Here is a 25409-nt window from a genome sequence, read left to right as displayed (position 1 = left end):
TTTATGAGCGTACACGTCGCAGTATGCTGTAGTACCTCCCAATTCCTAGGATCAGGCACAAAGACAACGTTTCGCTTCAACCAAGCTGGGAGACGAGCGTTTTTTGGAAGCACAACAAAGAATCTAGTCTATCTGGCCATCATCCAGGGCATTTATTATTATTCACACGTTTATTTTCCGTACATTTTCTTACCTTATATTCTGAACTGAGGGATTTAACGTTTCATCCGAAACATTACTGGCTACAGCAGCATGTCCTTCTGTGAGGGACTGCAATGGCTGCATTACGTGAACTGTCCGAAAAAGCTGAGTGGGATGTACTGGCTGCGGAGATTGCATTGTCCTCAAAACTTCTGAAGTCAAGCCAGGTGTCTGCTGCTGTACAACCTCTACGTGCTCCTTCAGCTTAGCAGGCTTTGAGTTTCCTGTTTTTAGCACTGTGGTCGATCCTCCCTTTGTTCCCGCGTTTGCAGACGCTCTAGATCTGCTTGACTGGTTTCTATTGGCCACAGGAGTTGAGAGCAGAGTTGAATCTGAGGGTTCAGTGCTAGGGCTCGCATCTTCATCATCTATGTAGACGAGATCTTTTGGCATTTCTTTAAATTGATATACTAGGCGCTGACCTTCTACTTTAGCCAGTATTCCTCTTTGGTAATAGTATCTGTTTAAAGTGTACACACATCAAGTTACAAAGTGTTTTTTGACCAAAAAAACCAAACAAAAACAAACACAAAAAAGGCACCAAACCCCCCAGAAAATAAGACCAGCAGTAACAAGTAAACGACATTTTAAGTGCCTAGGTTCTTCATTATAAAGGAGCAGCCAGTTTAGTAGCGTATTTTTATCACAAACAACTTTCTTTTACTGGTATTTCTTGTCACCTTTTAATTTCAACTTCAGATAACTCTGAGGAGAAGAGAAGAACTCCGTGACTTGGCAGCTCTGCTATCAACTCATACTCTTTAAAAGTTGCATGAAACTTGTAATCCTCCTCTTGACTCATACAGTTCTTTCAGTTACCTGAATTTATGGTAACGAGTAAGCAAAGGCAGACATTTTAGCTACAACAAAGCAAAGGGAATAGGACAGGAGAGCGCTACTACTGCTACATTTACGAATTATATGGCACTTTGAAATGACACGCACTGAAGTGAGAGGTGAAGGGAAATAAAAAGAAATGCACAGCTGCTCAGTTGGACAATTATCAATCAGCAGGTAAGACCGAAACGTTGTGGATGTCTGCTTATTATGTAGTCTTTTATGTATGAGAAAAATCCCAGCCTGGTAGGCAGAGGCACGTGATAAGATGCTTTAAAAATGTCTGTACACGCAAGTTCAGAGAAGAGCCACCAGACCTTAATTCTAAAACTATATTTTTCACTGGAAATGGGATCATTTGCAACAAGTAGAAATGATTTCATTAATACCCCTGAATTTAGCATTTTTTTGGAGAAAAGAGATTCAAATTTTATGTAAAAGGCTTGCCCCACTTGGAATCTTCAGTCTCTTACATCATCTGGCTGACTGTGAAGATGCAGTTTTTGCAGCAGTACTGAAAATGTCTGAGCTGAGACTGAAGGTGACTGATTTGGGGTTGAGGTTAGTAAGGGTTTCTCTTACTTAGCTAATTTATTTTGCTGAAATAACTTAATTTCCCGAATGGATAGAGTATTAACTCTTTTCTGTTGTCACACGAATTAGATGAGGCAGTTAATGCATGCAAACACTAAGGCAACAATACCAGTCTATTATTAAAAATGCACATACCTGAGAGCTCTACCCATTGTTTCGTAATTCATGTCAGGTTTGTTTTTGTGTTTTCCCCATAACCTGGACACAGCCTTGGAATCTACCAGTTTGAAAATGCCCTTCTCTCTTTGAGTCCATTTGATATATTTAGGACACGTAGCTTTGTCCTGGAGCAGTGCTAGTAAGAACTCCCAGAGATAAATTGTATTTCCTAAAATAAAAGTATTTCAGGACACAGAAAAAGAAAAAAAAAACAAACATTAGTTGACCACATTTTATTAACGATGTAAATAATCTAAAAATTAAGAAGCTGGTTTTGTTACAAATACACTGTAATAGATCATCAAGACTAGGAAATAGTGATGGAAGGGCACGGGAAGGGACTCTTAGTTAGTATAATCTGGGTGCCCAAACACCCTTGCCACTGTCTGTAACCCACGGAATCAGGTACCAGTCAACCTACGGTCACCCCGATCCAACCACAAACGTCAGACAGCGTTAGTCACCTATGGGACGCTTCCCTCCAGCCTAATCCAGTTACAGAAGCCGTCACTATTGCTTTGCCTCGAATAGGAACATGTTCAGGTCCGTTCTCTGAAAATGCCGGAAATAAAGCCCTTGCTTAAACACTTTGCTGAACTGAGATGAGTGTTATAATCCTAAAAGGCTAAACAAAATCCTTTTAACAATTAGATTTATATGGGGCAATCAGTGGCATATGCTGAGGTAGGCAAACCTTCAAGAGTAAAATTCAGAAAAAGATATTTTTTTTTAAATCCAGTGAGCGCTTGCACTTGCTGGTAAACAACATTCAAATTTAATTTTACAAACAAAAAACTTACATACAAGCAATTTACAAACACTTGTATACGGAAATCCATCACACCTGCTTGGTGTTTACCACATATAAAGAAACAGTACTAAAATCATAGATTGTGAATACTTATAACTGCTCCAAAATTTGCATATTCTTTTTTCAAAAAGCACTAATTAAACCCTTTTTCCTGCTTTTTATAAGGTTTTTTTTGGTGCCTGATGTTCTTTTGGACACTTGAAGCTGCACGTAAGCTTCTTAGTGATACGTTGTTAGTCTGAGAAAGGAAGAAAAAACTTTTTGTACGAAAGTATCACCTCCCACAAACAGCCCTGCAAAAACACAGCAAGGACAGCGTGTGCAGATTTCTTAAGTTTCACAAAAAATGATGCCCAGTGCATCAGAAGGCAACAGGATCTCTTTTGTTAGTTTCAGTTTAACCCGGAGGTTTTTTTCAACTTTAATAACCACCAGTCTGAACTTTTTTCGACAAGAGGAGGTGACTTACAAACTAAAACTCCCGTACAACTGCATTACAATCTACATTCTGCAAATATTCAGCAAAGTCACTAGCTCTGGCAGTACAAAACGTTAGCAGTTCCTTCAGCAGGTGGAAACTTGAAAAGGGAGCATCCCTAGAGAAAAAACACTGCCTTTGCAACAGGTCTCCCAACTTATTTAAAAACGGCCAGCCTGTTCACCTTCAGATACCCCGAAGGCAAAGGTTAAGACTGCTTAGGCAAGACACCATGTCAGCCAGGAGTAAGAGCATTCCCAGCCACTTAACATCTAATCCCGGGTGCTTTTGTCGTAGTCTAGACTAAAAATGCTCAGCTGCATCCAGGCAGTCTGAAAATTTGTCACTGCTTAGCTACTGAAAATCACTGCGAAGAGGACTGTCTGCGAAAACCATGTCTGCTTTACTCACAGGCAGAATTTTTAACCTCCTCCGAGTCACAGCATAAGAAGAAATATGTAGAAAACTGAGTTTTCTCCATGCATCACATCAAATAATTATATGGAGGGCTTGCTATTTTAGCATACATGTTCCCCTTAGGGGAACACTGTGGATACTGAGAGACAGGCAACTCTCATGATTTTCTAGCTGCTTCCCTGCCATGGCCAGTTATATTAATATCCCTTTTACTTCAATTCTATGTTCCTCAAAATGCAAAACATGTGCTTCTGTTGTAGCTTTTTTCATAACAGGCAGCAGCTTCGGGCAACAAGTTCCTTTTTAATTCCTTCTGAATTAGCAATTTTGTAACAATGGACAAATGTGAAACACAGCGTATCCTTGCTATCAGAAGGAAACTCTTCCACCCTTCAATTCTGTGGCTAGCTGCTTTAGTATTTTTTGTTATTTCCTTTGAGCACTACCTGTAGGTTCCTCTAATACTTTTCTTTAATTTTTACTTAAAAATCATGTTTTAATTTTTAAAAAAGAGGCAACAACGCATACTCAAAATTGCTGGTATTAACCTGTTAAATATTTATTGTTTGCCAACAGTTTGGTTTTTTTTCCTCTGTTATTGCAGAAAATCCCTCTTCAGAAGAAAAAAAACCAAAACATAACATCCTCATTTGACAGTGTAGTGATTTTTCTGATTTCAAGAAAGCCTGACATTCTTATGCCACCACCTTCCAGGTTTGGCTGGACTTCTGTTGTGGCAAGGACTCCACGCAGGCAAGCACATCAGTCCCTAGGCATGTGTGCAGGCGCTCGTGATGACACCGGGGGGGCTCATTTCCAGCTCCCACCCAGCCCAGCAGAACCCAGTGAGGGCTGGGGCATCAGGCTGCCATCCAAACACCAGCCCGAGCACTGGTGTGGGCACCGGACCCAGCAGCAAAGCAACCCAGTTGTTGACAAAACCGACAAGCACTACTAAACAGTTCAGTCTGGAGGAAATGATTTATTGTATCAGTTATGTGGTATTTATTTTCTTTCTTCCTTTTCATCACAGGAGGAATGAAAGAAGTATCGAAAATGCAAGTTTTCTGCCCAAGTCTTCAAGCTGTGTTATAACTTTCCTCAAAATTCACGGCTTGGTACTTCCTGCTGCCAACTGGCAGCCTTGATTAGCCCCTCATGCAGAATTAGACACACACAGATGGAAAAAGTTTTCAAAGATCATCTGTCAAAATAACCACAGCCCAAGAAACACTAATACAATGCAAAGCACTCCCCAAGACTTCACTCAAAACGCAGCAGCTTCTGCAGGGGGTTGAAAAGTTTCCAAGAACCCTTGCAACTAAAGTGAAAAATACGTTATTCTCCCTAGGAACCGGGTATTTTACCAAGAAATCTCATGCGCTATTTTTTTCCTTGCCTTAAGATGAGATGTTAACCACCCCTGAGCAATAAGACCTAGTTTTACATCGCATGAGAACCAGTGAAGCTTTTCTTTTTACAGGTCACTCAGAAACAACGTCCTTTTAAAAATTTTAGTGACAACTCTTTGACTTACCCTTTCCATCTTTGTTTTTCTTTTTCACAGATATGTTTGGAGTTGTAGTAGGGGACTCAGGACGAGATGGTTTCGGCTTCTTCCCTGAAATAAACCACCAGTAAGTCAACTGCAGCTTAAAAAAAAAAGGAAATAAAAAAGAGCAAAGACCTAAAAAGGGAAGAGATTTGTTTCCCAATTCAGAGAGGATTCAATTTCTGCTAAGTTAGGAGATCAGTTCTATGCTGAACTTTTTCAATTTCTACAGCAGGATTAGACCCCCCATGCTCTTAGTGTACTTCCAGTAAGGATTATGCTCACTTTTCTGAAGTCCATGTACCTTGGAAATTTCTATGTCTTTTTAGGTACTCTTAAGAGCACTTAAAACATACGAGATGAGAAGAATAAGCTATTAACTGTGGGCACGAGTTTAAACAGGAAAAGCCAGATAAAATACAGAGCACTATCTTGTTCACTCACCACCAAAATGGAATTTGGGGATAAAACAATATTGTCCGCTTGTTTAATAGACTGGAAGTCTTCACTGACAGCAGCAAACTACGCTGCCATGCGAAGAAAACATTTTTCAATCCTACTGTCTTCTACACCTTTCTCAACAGTGGCTACAGGTAAAGGAGAGTCACTTGTTTGTTTGTTAAGACCAGCAGAACCAGTAATGGGCTCCGAAAAACCACCAGTTTTTAGTCATAAGCATGGTGGCTCTATCTGGTGAGGAAGACTGAAAGGAAGAAGTTAGTTACAACCGATGACAAGAATGAAGAGCATTCATTTGAAAATGTTGAGAAATCAACTACCTAAACGTAAGCGGAGTAAAAAATATAAGTCGTGCTAAAGTATTTTTCAACATAAAACCTTGAAACTATTCCGTTACTAGTTCTCATTCCCTGCAATAGCAGCTTTTACAGGTAATGTAATTAATCAGAAACCCTCAGAACTTAAACATTTCTCTTATCAGGTTTTGCAGTGACCCCTTAGTACATTGACAATACCTAAATTATTCACATACTGCCTTTGCTCTTTTGTGAGGCAGAACAGACCACGCAGACACAGGACTCAGAGAAACATATTTCTAGTCCAAGTAGCATATTGTCATAATTAAAGATCTAAAGAAAAATATTTTTCTTTTTCTCTATTTATTGCATTTCCAAAGAGTTTATGTCCTAAGGAGGCAAGACCAATAGACCTGTGCAATCCCATACACTATGATGTTCCACTTTTGGTTTTGTTTTTAGGGGTTGTTTTAGAAAGGAAATGGCTCTGCTGCAGAGTAAAAGTGAGGGTTTTTTCACTAGCTCTGAAAAAAAATGCTCTGTGCCAGCCAGCGCTGTCTGCTTTATTCTAGACTTCCAGGTATCTATAAAGAAGTCATAAGAAACACTGGCTTGAGCACTCACCTTTTGATATGAGCAGTCTTGCTAAGCCCACCTTTGGACCTTTTTCTTTCTCTTTCTTTTTTTGTCAGGGCATGGGGGAGGAGGGATAGCTAGTTGAGAGAGCTACAGTGAGGAAACTCTAGTAATTTTCTTGCTTCCATTCAGACAGGATTCATGACTGAGGATGGGACACAAAGTTCAGCCATCGTCTTGGCCAGTAACATCTTCCTTGATTTGAAAGAAGATGGGAGGGAGGAAATCCTACAATATTGTCTTTTTCATGTATCATCATACAAAAAGATAAAGAACTACTGGAGTATATTTTTAGCAGCTTTGTTCCACTCACCATTATTGGTTGCAGAAATGTCTGTTTTCCCTAAAATGTCTCAATGAAGTCAGTCATAGGTGAGTTTCTACTGCACAAGTCATCCCTCAGGGTAATTTTGATAAGTGCTTTGCTCCCCTTAGAGTTTTGCCATGGCAAGACTCTGTTGGGTGCTCACCCCCTCTTGTAGAAACGTGAATGTATACCAATAAGGAGCAGGGAGTGTTATTTTGATGTCATTAATTACCTTGTGTCCAAATGAGATCAAGCCTTAAAATAAAGTGAAGTGGATAAGGGTTCAAGTAGGTCATGACTGAACTTCTGCTGGTCAACTTCAAGAAACGTGAGTACCAATCACATATAATTTGTGCATTTCTGAGTAGGGATAGCCTAGACTACTAAATATGAATACTACTGCTACAGCAACTCGAGGCTCTCTTACTTTATCCTAGACTACTTCAGGACATCCTATTCGAACAAGTCTCTACCTGAAATCCGTCCAAAATTAGAAATCAGTGAAGAATGTGAAACTCATTTACGGAAAGGTATTGATGTTACTGCTCTATATCTGTGCTAGAGATACTTAAGATGATGGTTTCAGACTACACTGTGAGCTATAATCTCCAGGCGCTCACTGATACCATCAAAAGCACAGTTATCAGAGACACACAAGATACGTTTCCTTTGTTTAAAAGAAGGTATTTTCTGAAAGCACATTAAGCATTAGCACGCTTCCTCCGTTGGTTCAATAGAGCATGAATTTGTTACCTTTCAGAGTGCACCACTAAACTCCTTTTTAGGAGAGAATTTTACAAAGAGGAAGGATGAAGTATGTGCCAGAGCTAGGCCTTATGTGGGGCTACCATAATTTTGTATAGCTAACCAAATTTATAATTGGTATTTCCACTTTCCTATTTCCATGGTTGCAAAAACACTTAAGGTTAGAAATTCATGCTACAAATTAACGTGATATTTAGACAGTGAGATGCTCATCCTGATTAAAAAATTTATACCACACCAGAAAGAGTTCAATACATTTTCTTGCACTGTTTTCAGTAGTTTTTATTTAAAATAATGTGTGTATAACTTATGTGACCACCTACTGCCACACACCTCCCATAGCAAAAACAGGGCTGAAGGTATTAGCATAGGAAATTTCCAAGTTTCTTTCTCTGACATCCCTTTGTTTTTCCTGTCTTTCTGATCTGTAGTTTGGCAGCTCAGTGCTCAGACATTCATAAGTACAAACATCACGCTGAACATAGGTTTGGAGTTGAGCAGATGGGTGGATGCAGCTCTCCTGCTGCAGCAATAAGGCCCACAAGGAAAGGAAGTGAAATCACTCCATCACTTCTGGAGAACATTTTCTTGGAGGAGCTCTACATGGCAGTGCCATTCTGGCTCAGTTAGCTGCCAAAGCTCTGCACAATGCAACCCTGTAAGTGTAGCTGATGGGTTATATATGCTAGAAGCCTCTAAAATCGTAAGTGGTATGGATAGGGCAAAATGGTCCTTTGCTGTGCCATAAAACTGACCAAAGGAAGGGAAACAGATCGCACTTAAAAAAAAAAAAAAAAACAACAAAAAAAACCAAACCCAAAAGAACCCCACCCACACACTGCACATCATCCTAAAGTGCACTACAAATTAATAACATTTTGCAGCAACTGTTGTACACCAATGCCTTGCAAATCCCTGGAGATTTTGAAGTAACACTTCAACAGCACTCAGACCATACCATCTACCTCATGAAGTCTCAAATTCATTGAAAGTGAGTAGTTAATGAAACACTAAGCTGATGCATCTTTTCTCGTATTTTTTCTATCTGATGTAACTGTCAAAAACAAGCACACGCATTTGCTGTGAAACAACTGGTTTTCTAACCTACGTCTAGGGAGGAGGAAGGAGTGGGAGTAAGCAGAAACACAACACTGAAGAAGGTATGAAAGCATCAAGCCAAAGAGGTTAAATGTCTGCCAGACAGCGGCTCCTTGTTTTGACCCAGATAGCAGCCAACATTAAAAAGAAGAAGAAAAGAAAAGAACAAAACCAAAAAAACAGTTTAAAATCCTCTTACGGTTGGTTATCTTACAGTAGTGCAGATCGCACGGTAGTTTCCCCAGCAGCACTCTCGGGGCAGCTGCTGGTAAAGCTCTCCTCCACAGCGGTTTCAGTTCAGCTTTCTTAGGGGAATCGGAGACTTCCTGACCCACACCCGTCCCTACCAGACCTTGTGACACACACGGGGCTCAGGAGGCTTCCCCAAGACCTCCACAGGCTGATATGCTCTGACAGATAACAAGTCCCAACATTTGGAAGCAGCAGCAAAAGTAGCAGTAAAAATGCACTCTCTCATTCAGCAGGAGCATGGCAGGGTAGCAGGAGACCTGTTCTGCAAGGCTTCTATTTCACAGGGGAACCTGTCAAAGTCATAGTGCTCTGACTCAGCCCTATGATTAGTTCCAGAAATACAGCGCTCTCGGTTTATTTTTCTTTTTTTTTTTTAAATTTGTTGCAATGGCACCTTACATCTGCCTGCACTGCATGACTCCCTTCCACTGTAGACATCAGCTTCAGGACCTCTGGTAGGGTCCACGCTGAGCAGCGTGAGAAAACAGGAGCAGAAAGTCTGGCTAACACCACCTCATTACTCTTTGGCACAGCACCGACTCCAACGGAACATTCCTCGGTGAACACTGTGTAAGTGTTATCTACTGAAAATGGGACTTACACTTATGATAGCACACAGGTACTTAAAAAAGTAAAATTAAACCATTTATATTTAAGAAAAGCTAAAAACCCTCCTGATTCTCATCCCATACTCTGAACAGATCAAGTATCTTTAGTCGAAGCTAAGTAAGAGCCAATTAAAGTGCTTCAGGATTCACAGTAACAAAAGCTCTATAACTTGTATAACTTTACCTAGGAACAAGCAGAGATTCGTGTTTCCTTTGGGATAAGCCATCATTGCTACCTCTTCAACATCATTAGTATCTGAGCACCAGTGTCTGTGCTCACACTACCCAGTAAGAAAACGCTTTCTCTGCATTTCTAGCTGAGCCCACTCAGTTGTTTTGATCTGACACCCAGAATGGTTCCAGACACCCACAGGGGAGGTGAGCACCCCACCCACTGCTCTCCTACTGCACGCCACTGATCTCCAGTAGCATCTTACCTTTTTTCTTCTTTGGCTGTTCAAATTCAGGAGTCTCTGGTGATTCAGCGTAAGGGTCTGGGGCTTGGTGAACTTCCACCACCTCAGGGATCCCATCAAGGGTGACGGACACATGTGTAATAGGAGGCACCATATCATCCTCTTCACTTGCACCAAACATAGTTGCTTATGGGAAAGAGACGATAGTAATATTTTCACACAGCCACAAGGACTTCTAAAAGGCTATTTATTTTTTTACAGCAAAAATTTAAACATAGAATAAAATAAAACTATGCCACTCAAGACCTTCATGGGAGAGAAGACTAGTTCATAATGGAATACACGTGCCGATAAGATTTTACACAAGCAGAAGCACTATTAAAATAGAACAATTTAATGATGTAACCCACTCCCCCAAAAAGCACGATTATTTGGTGATCACACATTTTTATTGATGTTTAAGGCAATCTGCAGATATAAGTGTATATTCTTTTATCGTGGTAACATAAACAGATTAATCCTCTATCAGACAAACAAACCACTGCAATATAAACCACCCGACTTCACTCACACCATCCCTCTGTAACTTCTGATTCCTTCCTTACCTGTTCAACTCTGGCATAGCAATGAAATCCTTCACTGCATGCAACATTGCACTTCTGATACCCAAACTATGTATGTAAAGGCTACCTGGAAGCAAAATAATCTTACCAATTCCATGCAACCATGCTGTACTGAATCCCTCCTTCTTTCACAAATAAACAAGGCAAATACAGATTGGATTTGCTTTCACAAAAAACTTACTTATTCTTTTTTCATCCAACATAGGACCAGGGGAGTCCATATTGAGAAGTGCTTCAGCAGCCTCGATTGTTTCCATTGTTTCATCCCCATTATGACAAGATGCTTCGACTAAAAGCAAGAGAGTAAAATTAATTCTTAACAAGCTACAAACTAGACTTAAAACTTGACATGATATTTATTCCTATTTCATTTGCAGAAAAAAATTAAGTGGTAAACACGGTCTTCCACTAGATCATTAGTAACAGGTTAGCTGGGGGGAAAGTGCACACTGCAATCATTTCATTTATTTATTGTATGTACTAAAAGTCCCACAAAAACAACACAAACCCTGTATTTCTCCCTCATTGTTCTAACTCCTCTCTTTGCTGATCAAGCATATGCAGCAAAACACAACACCCATGAACTCTAAGAAATATCACTATCTTCTGATGGTGTTCCAAAGGAAGTGGATTCTGTAATTAAGAGATGCTCACCAAAAATATCTTGTCATTTAGCCTGGACAACAGACAAGAAAATATCCCTCAACTTCCATTAGAGAGCATGTGATCTGAACCCTAAACCATTCAAATCCATGGGGATTACAGGTAGGGCTAACAGTGCAGGCTGCAGGAACACATTGGAAAGCAAACGTCAAACATGAAAAAGCAATACAGAGGGCTGGTAAACTTTTAAAAACGTTTTGTCTACTAGACAATATGTCATCAGTCTCAGGAGGGTGGTGATCAGACAAATCCAAAGTTCTTGAGCATTAATTTATAATTAAGGTCATCTGAGGCTATAAAACAAAAAAATCTAGTAAAATATCATTTTGCAAAATAACAGCTGTCCAAGAAGATAATATTGGTTTGACTGGAGGAGTACCTTACCAGAGGATTTTTTTCAATATAATTGTAGCATGACAAATAAGTTAGATATTAGTTCCAGTACCTGGTACCATAAACCTTTAGAACTGTTTAACACATTATTTTAGAAATTACTCTTTGTTGTATGGAAATGCTCGGGCCAGGCTTCCTTATCCTTCGACACAAATTTGAAACTCTGTTGGGGAATTCACTTGCATCTATCAGAGCGGTCCAAAGGGCTGCATTAGTATTCCCCTCCCTAGGATACCGATGAACCTCAGTTACTTTCTCAGTCCGGTAATGAGTCAGCTTCTCGCCCTCTCTCCCTGTTTAGCTTTGAGGAATTTTGGGTGGGGCAGTCACATACACACACACACAAAAAGGAGACAGACTGACGGACAGAGCAGGCACAAATGCACCATAAAACACAATGCAATGACCTTGGAACATTTCTTCTTCGGGTAAAAGCAAGAGGTTTATGCCAGAATTTCTATACTTTAAAAAATAATAATAAAAAAATCACTATAACAACAAAGCACCCAGCTCACTAGCACTAAACAATCCCACAATTAAAAAAACAACCAACCAACCAACCAAAAAACAAACCAGTTTCACCCTAAATATTTAAAGCTTCAGTAATCGTATCATTAGGAGAGGGCAAAGATGAATGGAGATGTTCACGCATCAGCCTTACCTCCTTCACCCAGCTGTGATTTACAGGCAGCACACCGTGTTTTGCTCAGTTCTCTAGTGAGCTCAGGAGAAGCCTCCTTACCTTCTGGATTTTTTTCTTGACCTTAGTCCTACCATGCCCCAAGAGTCAGAGGCTTAGGCTAAGACAAAGTAGATGAGCATTGGATACCCCCGACCTGTACAGCCACTCACCCTGTTGTCTACAGGACCCCCTTCACCCTGCATCTTACGCAGACATTCAGGCCGTTAAGGATCCTCACCTTCTGGCTGATATCTCCCAACAGGATTAAGAAATGAGAAACACAAAGTTTGGGAGGATAGCATGAAAAAAAAGGGGAGGTAGTGAGTATGGACCAAGGTCCTGGCTTGGGAAGCCATAGAGTGAGTCAGGGCAGCAAACCGCTGACACTTCTGTCATGCAGCTTGCAGGCTCAGGAGCTCAGCCACAGAATATCTCAACGCCCAGAGCCGAACAGCATCCCCAGGGAATGCCTGGCCAGCTGAGGAGAAGACAGAACCAAGCGTAGCCCATGAGTCTGCAGGCACGCTCACACTCGGCCTGGCAGTGCTGATCTGATTGCTTCTGGTTCTAAGTTTTATCTGGATGGGAACTTCCAATACCATCTACCAGCATAACAACGACTACAGTAAGGATGTCACCCTAAATAGAGGCACAGAGCACCGCCAAAGCAGCTGCCATCACTTCTGACATTGTCTGAATGGATGGGAAGGTAACCCTCCACCATCCAGCTCAGCCGAAGCCATTGAGCGGGGCTGGTTTATGCTGCAGCAGTAGCCCCTGGTTCTCAGTGCTACGGGCGGGGAGGAGGAAGCAGCCGTTGTTTGCTCTTTTGTCAGCGAGAGCTGTACAAAGAGCAAACCCTCCCACTTGCTTCAGGAGCTGAGGTGACAGAGCAGGGTCTGCGAATTCTTCACTCTGAATAATGGCAAGCGAGGCAGAGGTTGCCAGCTTTACAATGCTGTTACACTGTGTGGCTAAAAATCGACCATCCATATCCAAGACTAATAAAAGGAACCTATAATAGTCATATAAACAATGTAAACATAGAAATTAATACAATCTGATGATCACAAAAAACCACAAAGAGTGCCAGCTATCTGTCTATCCACAAACACAGAATGGCAAAAATATTTTTTAACCACATTAATGCCCTTGCTAACACCCTTCAAGCCTCTTCTTAGATGATGACTTCACAAGGTGGTTTGAGCCAAATTGATATTTCCCTGTTGCTGAATAAACAAGGGCCGTGGTTCTTCCTCCCATCTCTGCCCCTGGTTCATGATCCAAATTCCTGTCACTTAACACAAGCCAGGCTTCGCGCTTTTTTGATCATGCAGCGAGACAGTTTCGTTTTATAAAATGGCTCAAAATGAGTTTTTTGGGTTTTGCTGGGTCAGCAAGTTGAATTACAAAAACTCAAGAGCTAACACAACCAAGATGTGGGGTACTGTACAGAGGAGATGGAGAACCACATCTCTGTCCCACTAGCAGCAAGATGCTAATATGCATCACTGAACTTGAGACAGCGCTTGGAGACAACCAACTCAACTACCAAAGACAAGTCGGTGTCTGTTATTTTAGTTCTGATGTTGCAGAGAGCTATTCCAATCACTAACAGTTATGATACATTCACAAATTTAAGAAGAACTGGGATGAAATACTTAATTTGTTACACTTTGGCAAAGCCAGAGCTGAAAGAAGGGGGGGGGGAAGTAATTTCTGAGAAGCACCAGATTTGAAATGTTATCTTAAATAGTTAGAAATGTTAAAAAAAGAGAGGAAAAAAAGCGGGGGGGGGGGGGGGAAGGAGGGAAGGAAAAAAGGGAAAAGGAAAAAAGAGGGGGAGAAGAAAAAGGAAAAAAAGGTAGGGAGAAAAAAGGAAAAAGGGGGAGGAGGGGAGAGAAAAATAGAAGGGGGGGAAGGGAAAACCACACCCAAAAGTAACTTCATTTTTTTCCCAGGGTACTCTACAAGTTCTTGTTTATCTGAGCAAGCCACAAATGTAAGCCTCTCTATCTGCACGCCAATTACAGCCTAGTTACTGCGAATCCAAGTTCGCTATGAATCAGCACTTCCCGTTTACGCAAGGCTTGCCCAAACACACCTTTCTGCTCTTCTCACCTGGTGGAGAAAGAAACTGTGCCTCATGCTGGAAGCTCCCCACCTCAGTCCAAAGTCCTGCTTTCCCTACTCCTGCCTAGAGTTTTTTGAAAGCTTTATACCGCTTTTGGAGGTCCCGTCCTGTTCCCGTTGCTCCCTCGGTGGCTGGCAGCTACAGAGAGTGGACAATGCGAGTCCTTGTCCAGGCCACGACAAAGAGCTGTGCTAGTCACAGCTGGGTTTAAATTCACTGCTCGTTTTACTATAGACAAAAAAGAGGGACCACAGAGCCTCAAAATAACGTCGGAAGAAATCTAAAGTTGCTAGAAGCAGAAAGAGATCCATTAAACACGGACAGAGCCCCCTTTTGCAGACTAGCTAAACGTAAGTGAAGAGTTAAATGTAAGCGATTGCTTTTTAGTACCAGCTCTGAGCTGATTGTTAACTGACATTGGAAAACCAAGTTTAAGAACAGAGGTATTTCAGGAGACCTACACATCACCCTTCATTTTCTCTTTTAAATAAGGCTTTACAATTTGTAAAGAAAATTATCTCATTGGAGAGCCATACCAAAAAACCTCTCACTAGTTTTAACCAGATGGTATGTGCAGCAGTGAATAATTTCTTTGCAAAGTAACTGAAACCGTATACATTTTTTTTTTTTTTTTTTTTTTTTTTTTTTTTTTTTTACACAATTGGCATCTTACCAACTCAAAATCCTCACGGATTAACACTATGAAGTTCAGTTTCCACCTAACTACTCCTTTGGATTTCTCTGAAGCATCATAAATGGTCACCGATAATGATGGGTTTCTGCAGGACTCAGTACCCAACACCTTTTTGCCTTCGTTCTCCTACCTGACCAGCTTGGCTTGTGCCACGAAAGCTAGAGCTTCACCAAACGGACAAGCCAAATGTTAGCCAACTTTGAAGTGCTTTAAAATAACTTGTGAACTGGTTATTAAGTACCACTATCAATCTATGAAAATGCACACTTCCATGCTCCCTATTCAGACCAGGGCACAGGGCATCTAAGCTCCATTTTTCTGTCCCTCCTCACTTATCCCCCAAAACTGTCTCAAGTGCAGATGCTTCCCTGATCCCATGAAGACAACTCCAGAAGAGGTGAACCACAAAATGGCAGAGTTTGACTTATTGTTATTTTTCTAAATTAAACTGTCCAGAAACAGCAAAGTTAAAAAAAAAAACAAATTACTAACTAATTAAAAAAAAGTTTTCAGGAAGTTACATAATCCAATTAGTTCCTCCTTCCTATGCACCTTATAACCATAGTCAGTCACATTAAAAAGGTACATAAAGTGTAGCAAATTGTACCACCTGACAAGTTGGCCTAGAATTTATTCTGCACAAAACATTACACCCTGTATTTTTCAGAGAACAAACCCGCCACAATTCAATATTCCCTTTAGAGATAAAGCTTAATTCAAGGCCAAATGCTCCAATTTATTTTGTTAATCACCCTTTACTACATGATGGTTAATCATTTAAAATCCTATAACATTGGCAACAAACTGACCATGTAAATTGCCACTGCAGCTTTACCAGGGAAAAGTGCTTTTAAAGAGGAAGGTGATAAGGCAGGTCTGCCTATTCATTATAAAAAAAACTGCTGCGTGAGCATTCACATAACTAAAAAGCTGGGTTTTAGCCATCTTTCAGCAGGGTTTCATGTGAAACAGATGCTGTTCTCAGTTTTCTGCATGGTACAACTTCTATTTCAGGTAAGTAATCACCAGCGTGGGATAGCTGTGGTTTTGAAGGGCTGAAGCTACATCCTATAGATGGAGAAACCTACCAGCATCTGTCGTTCTGCAGATAGATCCCTAAAAACTAATTGCTTCAGTTTCAGGAGAGCTACTGCTAATTTCTGTTAGCTTAGGAGAAAAGACAAGCTTAACATATGACAGAGTCATTGAAGAGTACTGAAAAACTGGTAACTTAAAAAAAACCCAACCATATCATGCATGTTAAGCAGCCATTTCTCAGTAACGTTTTGCACAAATGATGGCGGTTTCAGTTTCATTTTGCAGTGAACTTCAGTCTTACGAATATTTTAATGTGGAATTAGTATAGTCTTTATTATAAAATCTGATTCTCTCTCAAAGGCATGACATGGAAGTGATTGAAAAGACTGGTACAAACTTCAAAGAGCAAAACAACCCATTTCGCTGTTAAGACCAAACATGCCCCGTGAAAAAAAAAATAAAAATCAAGAAGGGAACTTCAAAGAAGGGAAGGGGGAGAAAAAAAAAGCAGCTGAATAAATAGAGCAGGTGGGAAATTTCAGTTATGATCAGCCCCATTTCAGAGGCAGCCTACAGGCAAGCCGTGCTTGAACCAGGTCTCTTCCACAGCAGCCTTGCAGTTCAAGCGAGCAGGGAGGTGACACGGTGGGGGGATACTCCTTCCCCAGTGTCCTCTCCTCACCTCCTGTGGGGTGCCTTTGCACCCCTAGGCGCCCGAATTCTGCCCCACCTGAGTCAGGCTGCCAGAAACTAGGGGCTGAGCTGCCACCACTGCCCGCCTTGCATCCTGAGCAGGAGCTTTCGGCAGTGGTGCTGGTCCCTGCCCGGCCTGGGCTCATCAACTTTCCTTTCCAAGGAAACCCACAGCATGCACAGTAGCTAGCGGGATGGAGAGTGTGAAACAGATAACTAGTTAACACCTCCTTCACAACAATAACCTCTGCAAAGTGGTGGCTCTGGTTTTCTAAGGACTTTGCCTTTACAGAAAACCAGACTGCTTGAACTACAATGGATGATGGGAACAATACCCGTACTTGTCTGCCTCCAAAGTATCCCAGAAACCCTTGGACACCATCGGTTACAAGGATTACATATTTTCAGTCTCTGGCAGCAATTTGCAAACCCTTCTCATGTGACCAGCAACAACAACAACAAAAAAATGTTAATAAGAGCATTCACAAGAGTGGAGTTTCACCATTACTCATATGCAAGTAAAAATTCACACACAACATATTACAGTGAATATGGATTCATAAAAACGATCTGCTATGAAAAATTTGCACAGCCGCATTAAGCAGTGCTTAAGTAACACGCGGAGGAAATGCCAGTTGCAGTGTGAATAATTAATATGAATAGCAAGTGAATAGTTGGCAAGGGGTCTCAACTTGAAATAATGTTTAAGTATGAAAAACCTTCTTGAATAATCAGCTAACTTATTTGTACGGTCACAGTCTGTTCACAGATAATTCACTACTGAAAAAAAAAGCCATTTTTATAATAAACCATTATAAAATGGTTTATTATAAAATAATATAAAAGATAAAGAATAGATAAAAAAGATCTTATAAAAGATAAAACCATTTACTGAGAACAGCTCACATCAATTCACTCTGTGAACTGTTCCTCATGTTAAGTTTTGTTGAGTTTTTGGTTTGCTTTTGGTGGTAAACGATTGTATCAGAGTACGCCTTTGGAAATAACGTCAAAAGCATGACTGAAACCAGTACGCTGTCTCCAGCCCTGGACACAGTCCAGGTGTGGAGCCTAATGGCTGAAAGAAGATGCAGAAACAGATCCTCTCTATGTGAGGTATCTACTCCACCTTTCAGACTTGTTCTGCACAAATGTTTCATTTGCATTCATTCAGTGAGGGGTTATTTTTTAAAAAACTGTGACATATCTTTCTTTGAGCTTTCCTCTTGAGAACTGTTTTCTCTTTGGGGCTCCCTTTTCTAACAGAACTTACACAGAACATCTGAATTTTAGGTGTTAATTATTATTAGCAATCCAAAATGAATACTATGCTGAGTACACTTACACCAGTATGTCATGCTAACATGCATATTTTATGGCTAATTGTATATCCTTGGGAAGCTAAAAGCAGTACATCTACACAAGCTGCATATTCCTGCTTTTTGGCATGTATGCTTACTTAGGTATGTACCAACCATTAAATAAGAGCAAACAAATCTTATGAAGAGCAAAGAAAGATCTTGTTAGTACTCTGAGCAGGACTCCGTCTTAATCTCTGTTGATGGATGAAACTCTTCAGCATTATCAGCTGCGCAGCTGGGACTGCAAACCACCAGCTAACAGTACTAACGCAATTTTCTCCATCTTGTACAGAATTAACAGTATTCAATACTACTACGATTTTGTTTCCTGTTTTTTGTCATTAAGCTTTTTTTCCACCATTAGCCACAGCCACCTTGGTGCAAAAGCATGTCACAGAAATGTTTTTATTGCCAACCTGTGAGGGTGATATCATCATCTTCTATGATTTGCTCTTCTGCGACGTCCAGAGAGCTCTCAGTGATCATGTCACTAGGTTCATCCACGCAGGTTAAGCCAGAGTAGTTATGCAGGAGGTCTGCGCTAGGAACATGTTCCACGATGACAGCAGGGAAAATAGACGGATCACCAAGCTGGGGGGTGGGGGGGTGGAAAAAAGAAAATTAAAATAACAGTAGTTAGTCTACAGCGAATCTAACCCTTTACTTCAACGGACCTATACTACATCACTTGAATATTAGACAGTCAGAAGGGAGTACCAAAGAACGAGATGATTTTTAACACATAAAACCAAAGTAGCAGCAGTGTCCCACTGAGTATCACTGTAGTATCTAATATATTGACTTTACCCCAGTAGGTAACACCAAACTCCCACAACGCTATTTTGCGGCATAAAAGCTGACAATACAGAGAAGTGGCACGGCAGAGTGAATGCTAAACTTTGCTGGCAATAGTACTGGGCAAGCAACTTGTTGCAAGCACCTTAACCATTCGTTCTTCCCATCAAGCTGGGGGTGGAGGAGTCCTGTGGCTGTCAGGATGGGACAAAGCTCTCCCAGGCACCAGGTTTCCCCATGAGACACTAGTTGAAGATCACTATTTTAGGGGACGCTTGCTACAGGAGCAAGGGGTGTAACAGAGAGTGCTTGATACACGTGTTGTATTACTTTCCCTCTCTAATTCTTATGGCTTTAGTCACTTGGCGTTACTTCCCCCCTGCTTTCTTCCTTAGCCTGCTTTCAGACATCGTCTTTCTGTCTCGATAGCTATTTTGCATCAGATACAGAAGAGGCAGCTGGGAAAAGAGAAATCAAGCTGACCAGTCGTAATAATAAGATGCACATTCTCTGAAAAAGCAACCATTCAACAGAAAGAGATTTTCAGAAAATACCATTTACTACAGATACAGTATTTTCCAAAGCGAGTCTTTTAAAATGTCATTTGCGGGAAGAAAGTCATAGCTGATGATAGCAGAGCCAGCTCAAAGAAAGCCCAGTGTAATTCTAAGGCTCTTTCACTATAAAAATAAACAGCATTCTGAATGCAGAAAGCTTAAAAACAAGAAAACAAACCAAAAAATTGCTAAGGCATGTTTTTGAGAAAACCAGCATATGTACATTTGGTCTCACCCTCCAGAGAAGAGTGCAGACATGCACAGATCAAGCAGGTTTTTTATTTTAACCACACAAGAAAAAAAACAACCCAGTCATACAATTATGAACGTGCTTAGGGATTGCGTATGTCTCAATATCTCACCACCATGCACACCGCCACCAACGGAAAATGGTATCAGAGCTACTGGCTCAACACATAGACACGGCTATGGGAGTAAGCCTCTCCTAGGGAAGAGTCAGTCGCTTCAGGACTGAAAGTAGAAAGTGCAATTAGAAGTTTTAAAAAGCAGTAATTACCACTTTAAATTGCTCTGTGTTTTGTAAAACATGTCTCAGCAGCAACTGTGGTAAAGGGCAATCAGGAAAAAAGGGGAGAATCAAGAAACAAAATTAGGATTTCTATGAGCTTCTATCATGGACAGTCTGCTAAACAATAAACCTCAACAAAACTGAAAACAACAAACCTCCTACCTACTCTACCAAACATAAGCTTCCAAATAGAATAACACGGCTGGAGATCAATAAAAAAATAACAAAGGGCAGACCAGTTAATGCCCCCTTGTGCATCCACGTTGCCAGATGATGGGCGTATATCCAGTCAAGCCATGGGACAGCTTCTACCCCACACCTTTGCGGCCACCTCTATCCAAGGTTGCATCTTGCTGGAGCTGAGAAACCAGGAATCAATGGTGGCCAAGAGGCCCTCTCTTTTCCTCAGAAAGAACCGTGTTCACATTACGCATCCTGTTTTGTTTACTGACCCCAACATCCCTGATCCCATTTGCTTCCAGGCAAGAATAAAAAAATAGATTTGATTAAATAAAAGCCATATCAATAAAAAAAGGTAAGGACTGTAAAGAGAGAAGAAAAATAAAATACTGTATGCATTAAAAAAAGGTTTTGTTTTCAACAATATATTCCATAAACTAGAAGGAAGATGGCCCATTACAGACTCATTACTGAGATACAACTCATGCTGTAAAAATAGTTTAAATACCTCAATTTCAGTAATACGCCACAGTCTATAACTTTTGGGATATAAGTTACATATTTTGTGCACCCATATATGTAACAACATTTAAAAAACAATTAAAAAAGGATGACATACAACACTCCACTCAGGCTCCTGTCACCTGCAAGCAAGAAGAGTACATACTTTGCAAGTACCTGTTCAGTATTCTACTGAGCAGGTAAAAACTATGGATTCTGGGTATGGAAGATGCAAGCAAGAAGACTTCAGTCCTCTCATCCTTAGTTCATAGACACTAAGGGTGAAGTTCATCTCATCAAACTTCAGACAGCTGTGGTGCAGGCACTCGGATTTGAGCTGGGAACCTCAGGTTTCCTTGAGAGCCAACGGAGAAACATAGGTATTTCCAGGGCACAATTTCCCTGACCAGTTTCAGGCTCCTGTGCTACGATAGGATGAACCATGCCCTAAAAATGCCTATTCCTCTCCGTTGACTATAAAAGGGAGGAGGCGTTGGGGTGTCTATTTCTAATGTAGGTGTCCATCTCCTACATGCTCATCAGCAAATGGCCAGCTGCCTCCCCACCGTGTCTTCGAAGTGAGGTGCTCCTTCCTCCCTGCTTCTGCCGTGGCACCAGCTCGATAGCTGCAGCATCTTCAGCAACATATGGAGTTGCCTGCGCCTCACCTTAGCTCCTTCTGGATTAAAAAAAATAAATTACTCTGGCTCAGCACCCTCCTTCTCTAATGACTGACACTCATGTCACTGACTTGGCCTCCAAGAGGCAAAACCAACTCCAGTGCCGCTGTTATTCTTCAGTGGGGACAAGTCATAAAAAACCGTTTCAGAATAATAAATGACACACAGATAAAACCAACCGCTTGTCACACGTTTTTCAGCTCAGTTTCTCAAAGCCCTGTTTATATTACACCCTACTCGTCACTCTGCTCGGAAACCTAATTACAAAAGCCCGATCATCCACATGTTACTGAAACACGCTTCACCGCTGACCGAAATGTTTCCCGTGGTACTGAGTATTGCTGCTGCCACCCATTTCAGCAGCAGTTGGCTTGGTCCGTATGACCAGATGTGACCTGCTCTGCAAGGTTAAACTGTATTTTGACCATGTCTAGAAACAACCATCATACACATACTCCAACACGGTCCCTTTGTCTGTCTACAGGCAGAGAAACCCCCACGGCAGGGGTGTACCTGGTCACTTGAACTCAGCGCCAGACCATCCGAGGAGCTTCCAAAATACAAGAGATGACCAGAAAAGCACTCACTCATGGTAAGACACTTTCAGTGTGGTTCTCTTTAAATTAATAACAGTTTTGAGCTGGGAGAATCAGAGTAAATATCACTCCTTGCGGTCTTTTATTTTAAGAAGATTTTTACACCTGCTTCCAACTTGTATCTTATGGAGGTACAAAGTATGGATTTTCTTTCCTGCCACACTTGTGAAAAGGAAAGGCCGGAACAAATATATGATATGCTTTCAGAAAGAAAAGCAGTCATGTAACTGCAAACAAATCTGATTTGAAACACATTTTTGCAGAAACCGTCACCACGTTTTTGCAATTGGTTTTGATTTCCTTAACAAGCATTTTATTCAGTTTTAAAAGCTACTACTAATCTACGCTGATGTTTATATGACCGTTGAGAGGTAAAATCCTCTCTCAGTGCTTCTGTAAGTCCTTGATTTCATTGAAAGCACCTGGATCCCAGTCGAGAGCCAAGCTAAAACTTCCTGTAGCTCTGTTGTTGCAAGACACAGAAATAACTTTGTCCACATTTAGAACTGCAGAATAGCCCAGGTTTACCACCACTCCCTTTGATGATAGTGTGTAATCAGAATTACACACAGGGAAAAAAACATTAAATACAGGAATTGAAGGTAGTGATTCAATTAAGACAAATTAAATTACTTATAGCAAGATCACAAAATAATTTATTTCTAACGCAAAGGTGGTTCTGCACGCACTAACGAAAAGTGCAAAGTACCCCAAAATTTAAAAAACAGTCCCAAATTAAAGTGTCAGCAATGATTTTCAAGAAATCAATACATAAAACCATAGAAAAACAATTTGTGCATTTTTTCTTTTGCCTACTTCTGCTGCTTCATCTTTCTTATGCAAAATACAGTTAAAATATGACATGCTAGCAGTACCAAAGCTTTGGCTTGTCTTCAATGCATCTCCCACATCTGCTGGACACATAAAGGAGTTGAGCTACTGCTGAAACCTTCCCGAGTCTTAGACACCAAATTCCTCACTGTAGTTTATCTACAAACCAGTCCTGTAGACTGACCTTTAACAATTTGGAGGAGTGCAAAGCTTCAGACAGATGCTGAAGTCCATGGAAGCTCCCTTGAGCAGGTCCCTGAAAGCACTGGTCATGCTCCATGACCCCCTGAAAACTGAACCCTGTCCTCCTGCGGGGGCCAAAGGCAGCGATCTTCCTTCCTGCTCTCAAATTCTTCTTGAGTGTTTGACATAATGACAAGGTGTTTCTTTTTTTTTCCTCTGAGAGTTTTCTCATCAGCTGTCACCAACCGACAGAAGATCAAAACACCACCCTGGTTGTGGAAATGGAAAGTAAGGAAGGGGATTTCTTCTGCTTTGGAGGCATTGGCTTCTCATACTACAAGTCCTCTAAGGAAGAAAACTTGTCCTTGGAATAGGTGACTAACTTCTAACTGGTGTGGAACAGATTTTGTGCAAGTGGTGGGTGGGAAGAAAGGCACGCAATACACAGGAGCAGGGAAAAGCTACACAGAAAAAAAAAAAAAAGAGAAAGAAACCTCAGTGAAAAAAAACGGCCTTTTAACAGAGCAACAGAATTCAGACTTGCGATACACTTGACCATTTATTTTTTTAAAATAAAACTAAATGAAACTAGGCAAAGTGACCTTGGTGAGTAGAAAATAGGCTTTAGTTTTATCTTGCTGAAGTTCCTGTGCCAACAGCAGAGGCAGCCTCTTGACTTTAAAGGCATTCCCATGGCCAGCATCTGAGAAATTACTAAGTTTCACGGAGGAATGCTGGAAGCAGATAAATGCCACTTGCTTTCCTGAAGAGATAACCTCATTATGGATCTCACAATCATTTCCTGAAAGTCTTCATGAAACTGCAAGTGGATAAGGGGGGGACTTTCAGCAGGAGCTGGAAATAGCCAAAAGAACGTAGACCTTGGTGTTGACCAGGTGACTCTGTTTCCTGATGTTTCCCATGGCAATGTGGAAGAGCAAGCCAAGGCACGAGAAGCTGGTGCAGAATTCATGGCCCAACCTAAGGGTTTGGACCTCTCTTCCTCAGAGGAAGGGAAGAGAAAAACATCCCTTGGAGATACAGAAGGTGTCTTCAGGCACAGGTTATTACACATGTCACAGCCACTTGTTTTGCTGGCACAGAGCCATCACGCTGGGGACCCTGCTAGTAATTTAATGGTTGCAATGATTCAGCATGTCCCTGGCACCATTTAAAACTTCCTAGTATGGATCCAGCCTCTGTGGCTGCTTTTATTCATCTTTTTAAATCAAGAATGTCCCGGTCAAGTGTCACATTAAGAGTAAGTTAACAAAGGGCTAAATGAAAAGACATTGAGAGAAGCTGCAGACATAAAGAAAAGCAGTTTTAGGCAGCGGCACTGACTCAGCCAAAGCCTGTAGCTCCTGCCCAGTTTTACACGTGCAGTCTCTCTCTCAAAAAAAAGGGAAGAAAAGAAATTAAAAAAAAAAAAAGCAAACGGTCTATTTAACCAGGACCTCTGACATGTAGCCGCAGCCAGTCAGGTTATCAGTAGCATTGGTGCAAGCCACTTGTTCCCTTCTCAAAATTACAAGTGTATTTTCACCCCATTTCTTCCTCGCCATATATGCACAATGCGATAAACGAACCCCCGCAAGAAAAAAAAATTTAAAAAGAATCATTATTTTCTAAACTGAAAAGGATAGAGCTGATAAGAGAGAGACTCTCCCTTTCACACGAGACCACATGATTGAGTCCCTCCCACTGGCATCTGCCACTGGCTGAATGCTTACATTTGCAAATGGACTGTTCATAATTTATTGTTGTTTAACCAAGACTTTTTAAAAAAATTTAAAAAAATAGCCATGAATTATGACTTCCCTGAAACACCGAGTGTAGCTGCCATCTAGACCCCGAACCTCTCCCCACAGCTGTTCCACGTCCTGACAGCTCTTGGCACACCAAGGCTCTGGCAAAGCTTTGACAAGAAAAAAATTACCAAAATTCTTTCAATGACAGCTATTGTGGGCATCACAAAAAGAGTTATCCAAAAGACCAGTTAACTGACACCCTTGTATCACCTTCTGTATTCTGATGAAGCTCAAAAAATGCTTTTGACGAACACCAGAGCAGTTCCAGAGCTAAATTTTTTGCAAAGCATACAAATCATGTTATCTATCCTTGAATGCAATTTACCTGTCCAGGAATTAAAAACTTCAGGAGTAGCAATAGCTCCTATGTTGTAAGAAGATCAACGAGGGATACACATAATCAATCGTTTTAGGTTAATGTTGAAGCATAAATCCTTGCCTGAGCTAAATCTTGCTACAGCTTCCCAGATTTTTCCCTATGCAGGATTCCTTTTCTACAACTGAGTATTTAAGATCCATCTTTGGTGCAGCCAGCTAGCTGGCTACCTGTACCTTTGATATCTGAACTAAGGTAACCCA

At 41.0% G+C, this 25409-nt stretch overlaps 1 protein-coding gene across 4 annotated transcripts in view; it reads right to left on the bottom strand.

Annotated features, from left to right (window-relative positions):
• Positions 1 to 25409, bottom strand: part of ELF1 (E74 like ETS transcription factor 1) — a 95040-nt gene that overhangs the window by 14004 nt on the left and 55627 nt on the right. For all 4 annotated transcript variants that reach the window (XM_063335071.1, XM_063335078.1, XM_063335097.1 and 1 more), the window contains exons 3-8: positions 18584 to 18758; positions 10691 to 10798; positions 9908 to 10072; positions 5035 to 5118; positions 1768 to 1960; positions 194 to 661 (exon numbers count right to left, since the gene is read on the bottom strand). In XM_063335071.1, coding sequence (XP_063191141.1) covers positions 194 to 661; positions 1768 to 1960; positions 5035 to 5118; positions 9908 to 10072; positions 10691 to 10798; positions 18584 to 18758 — 1193 coding nt within the window. The remainder of the gene's footprint in view (positions 1 to 193; positions 662 to 1767; positions 1961 to 5034; positions 5119 to 9907; positions 10073 to 10690; positions 10799 to 18583; positions 18759 to 25409) is intronic.

Source organism: Chroicocephalus ridibundus, chromosome 1 (genome assembly GCF_963924245.1).
Source record: "Chroicocephalus ridibundus chromosome 1, bChrRid1.1, whole genome shotgun sequence".
NCBI classification, from domain to species: domain Eukaryota; kingdom Metazoa; phylum Chordata; class Aves; order Charadriiformes; family Laridae; genus Chroicocephalus; species Chroicocephalus ridibundus.
This window is presented reverse-complemented; position numbering and strand designations above follow the sequence as displayed.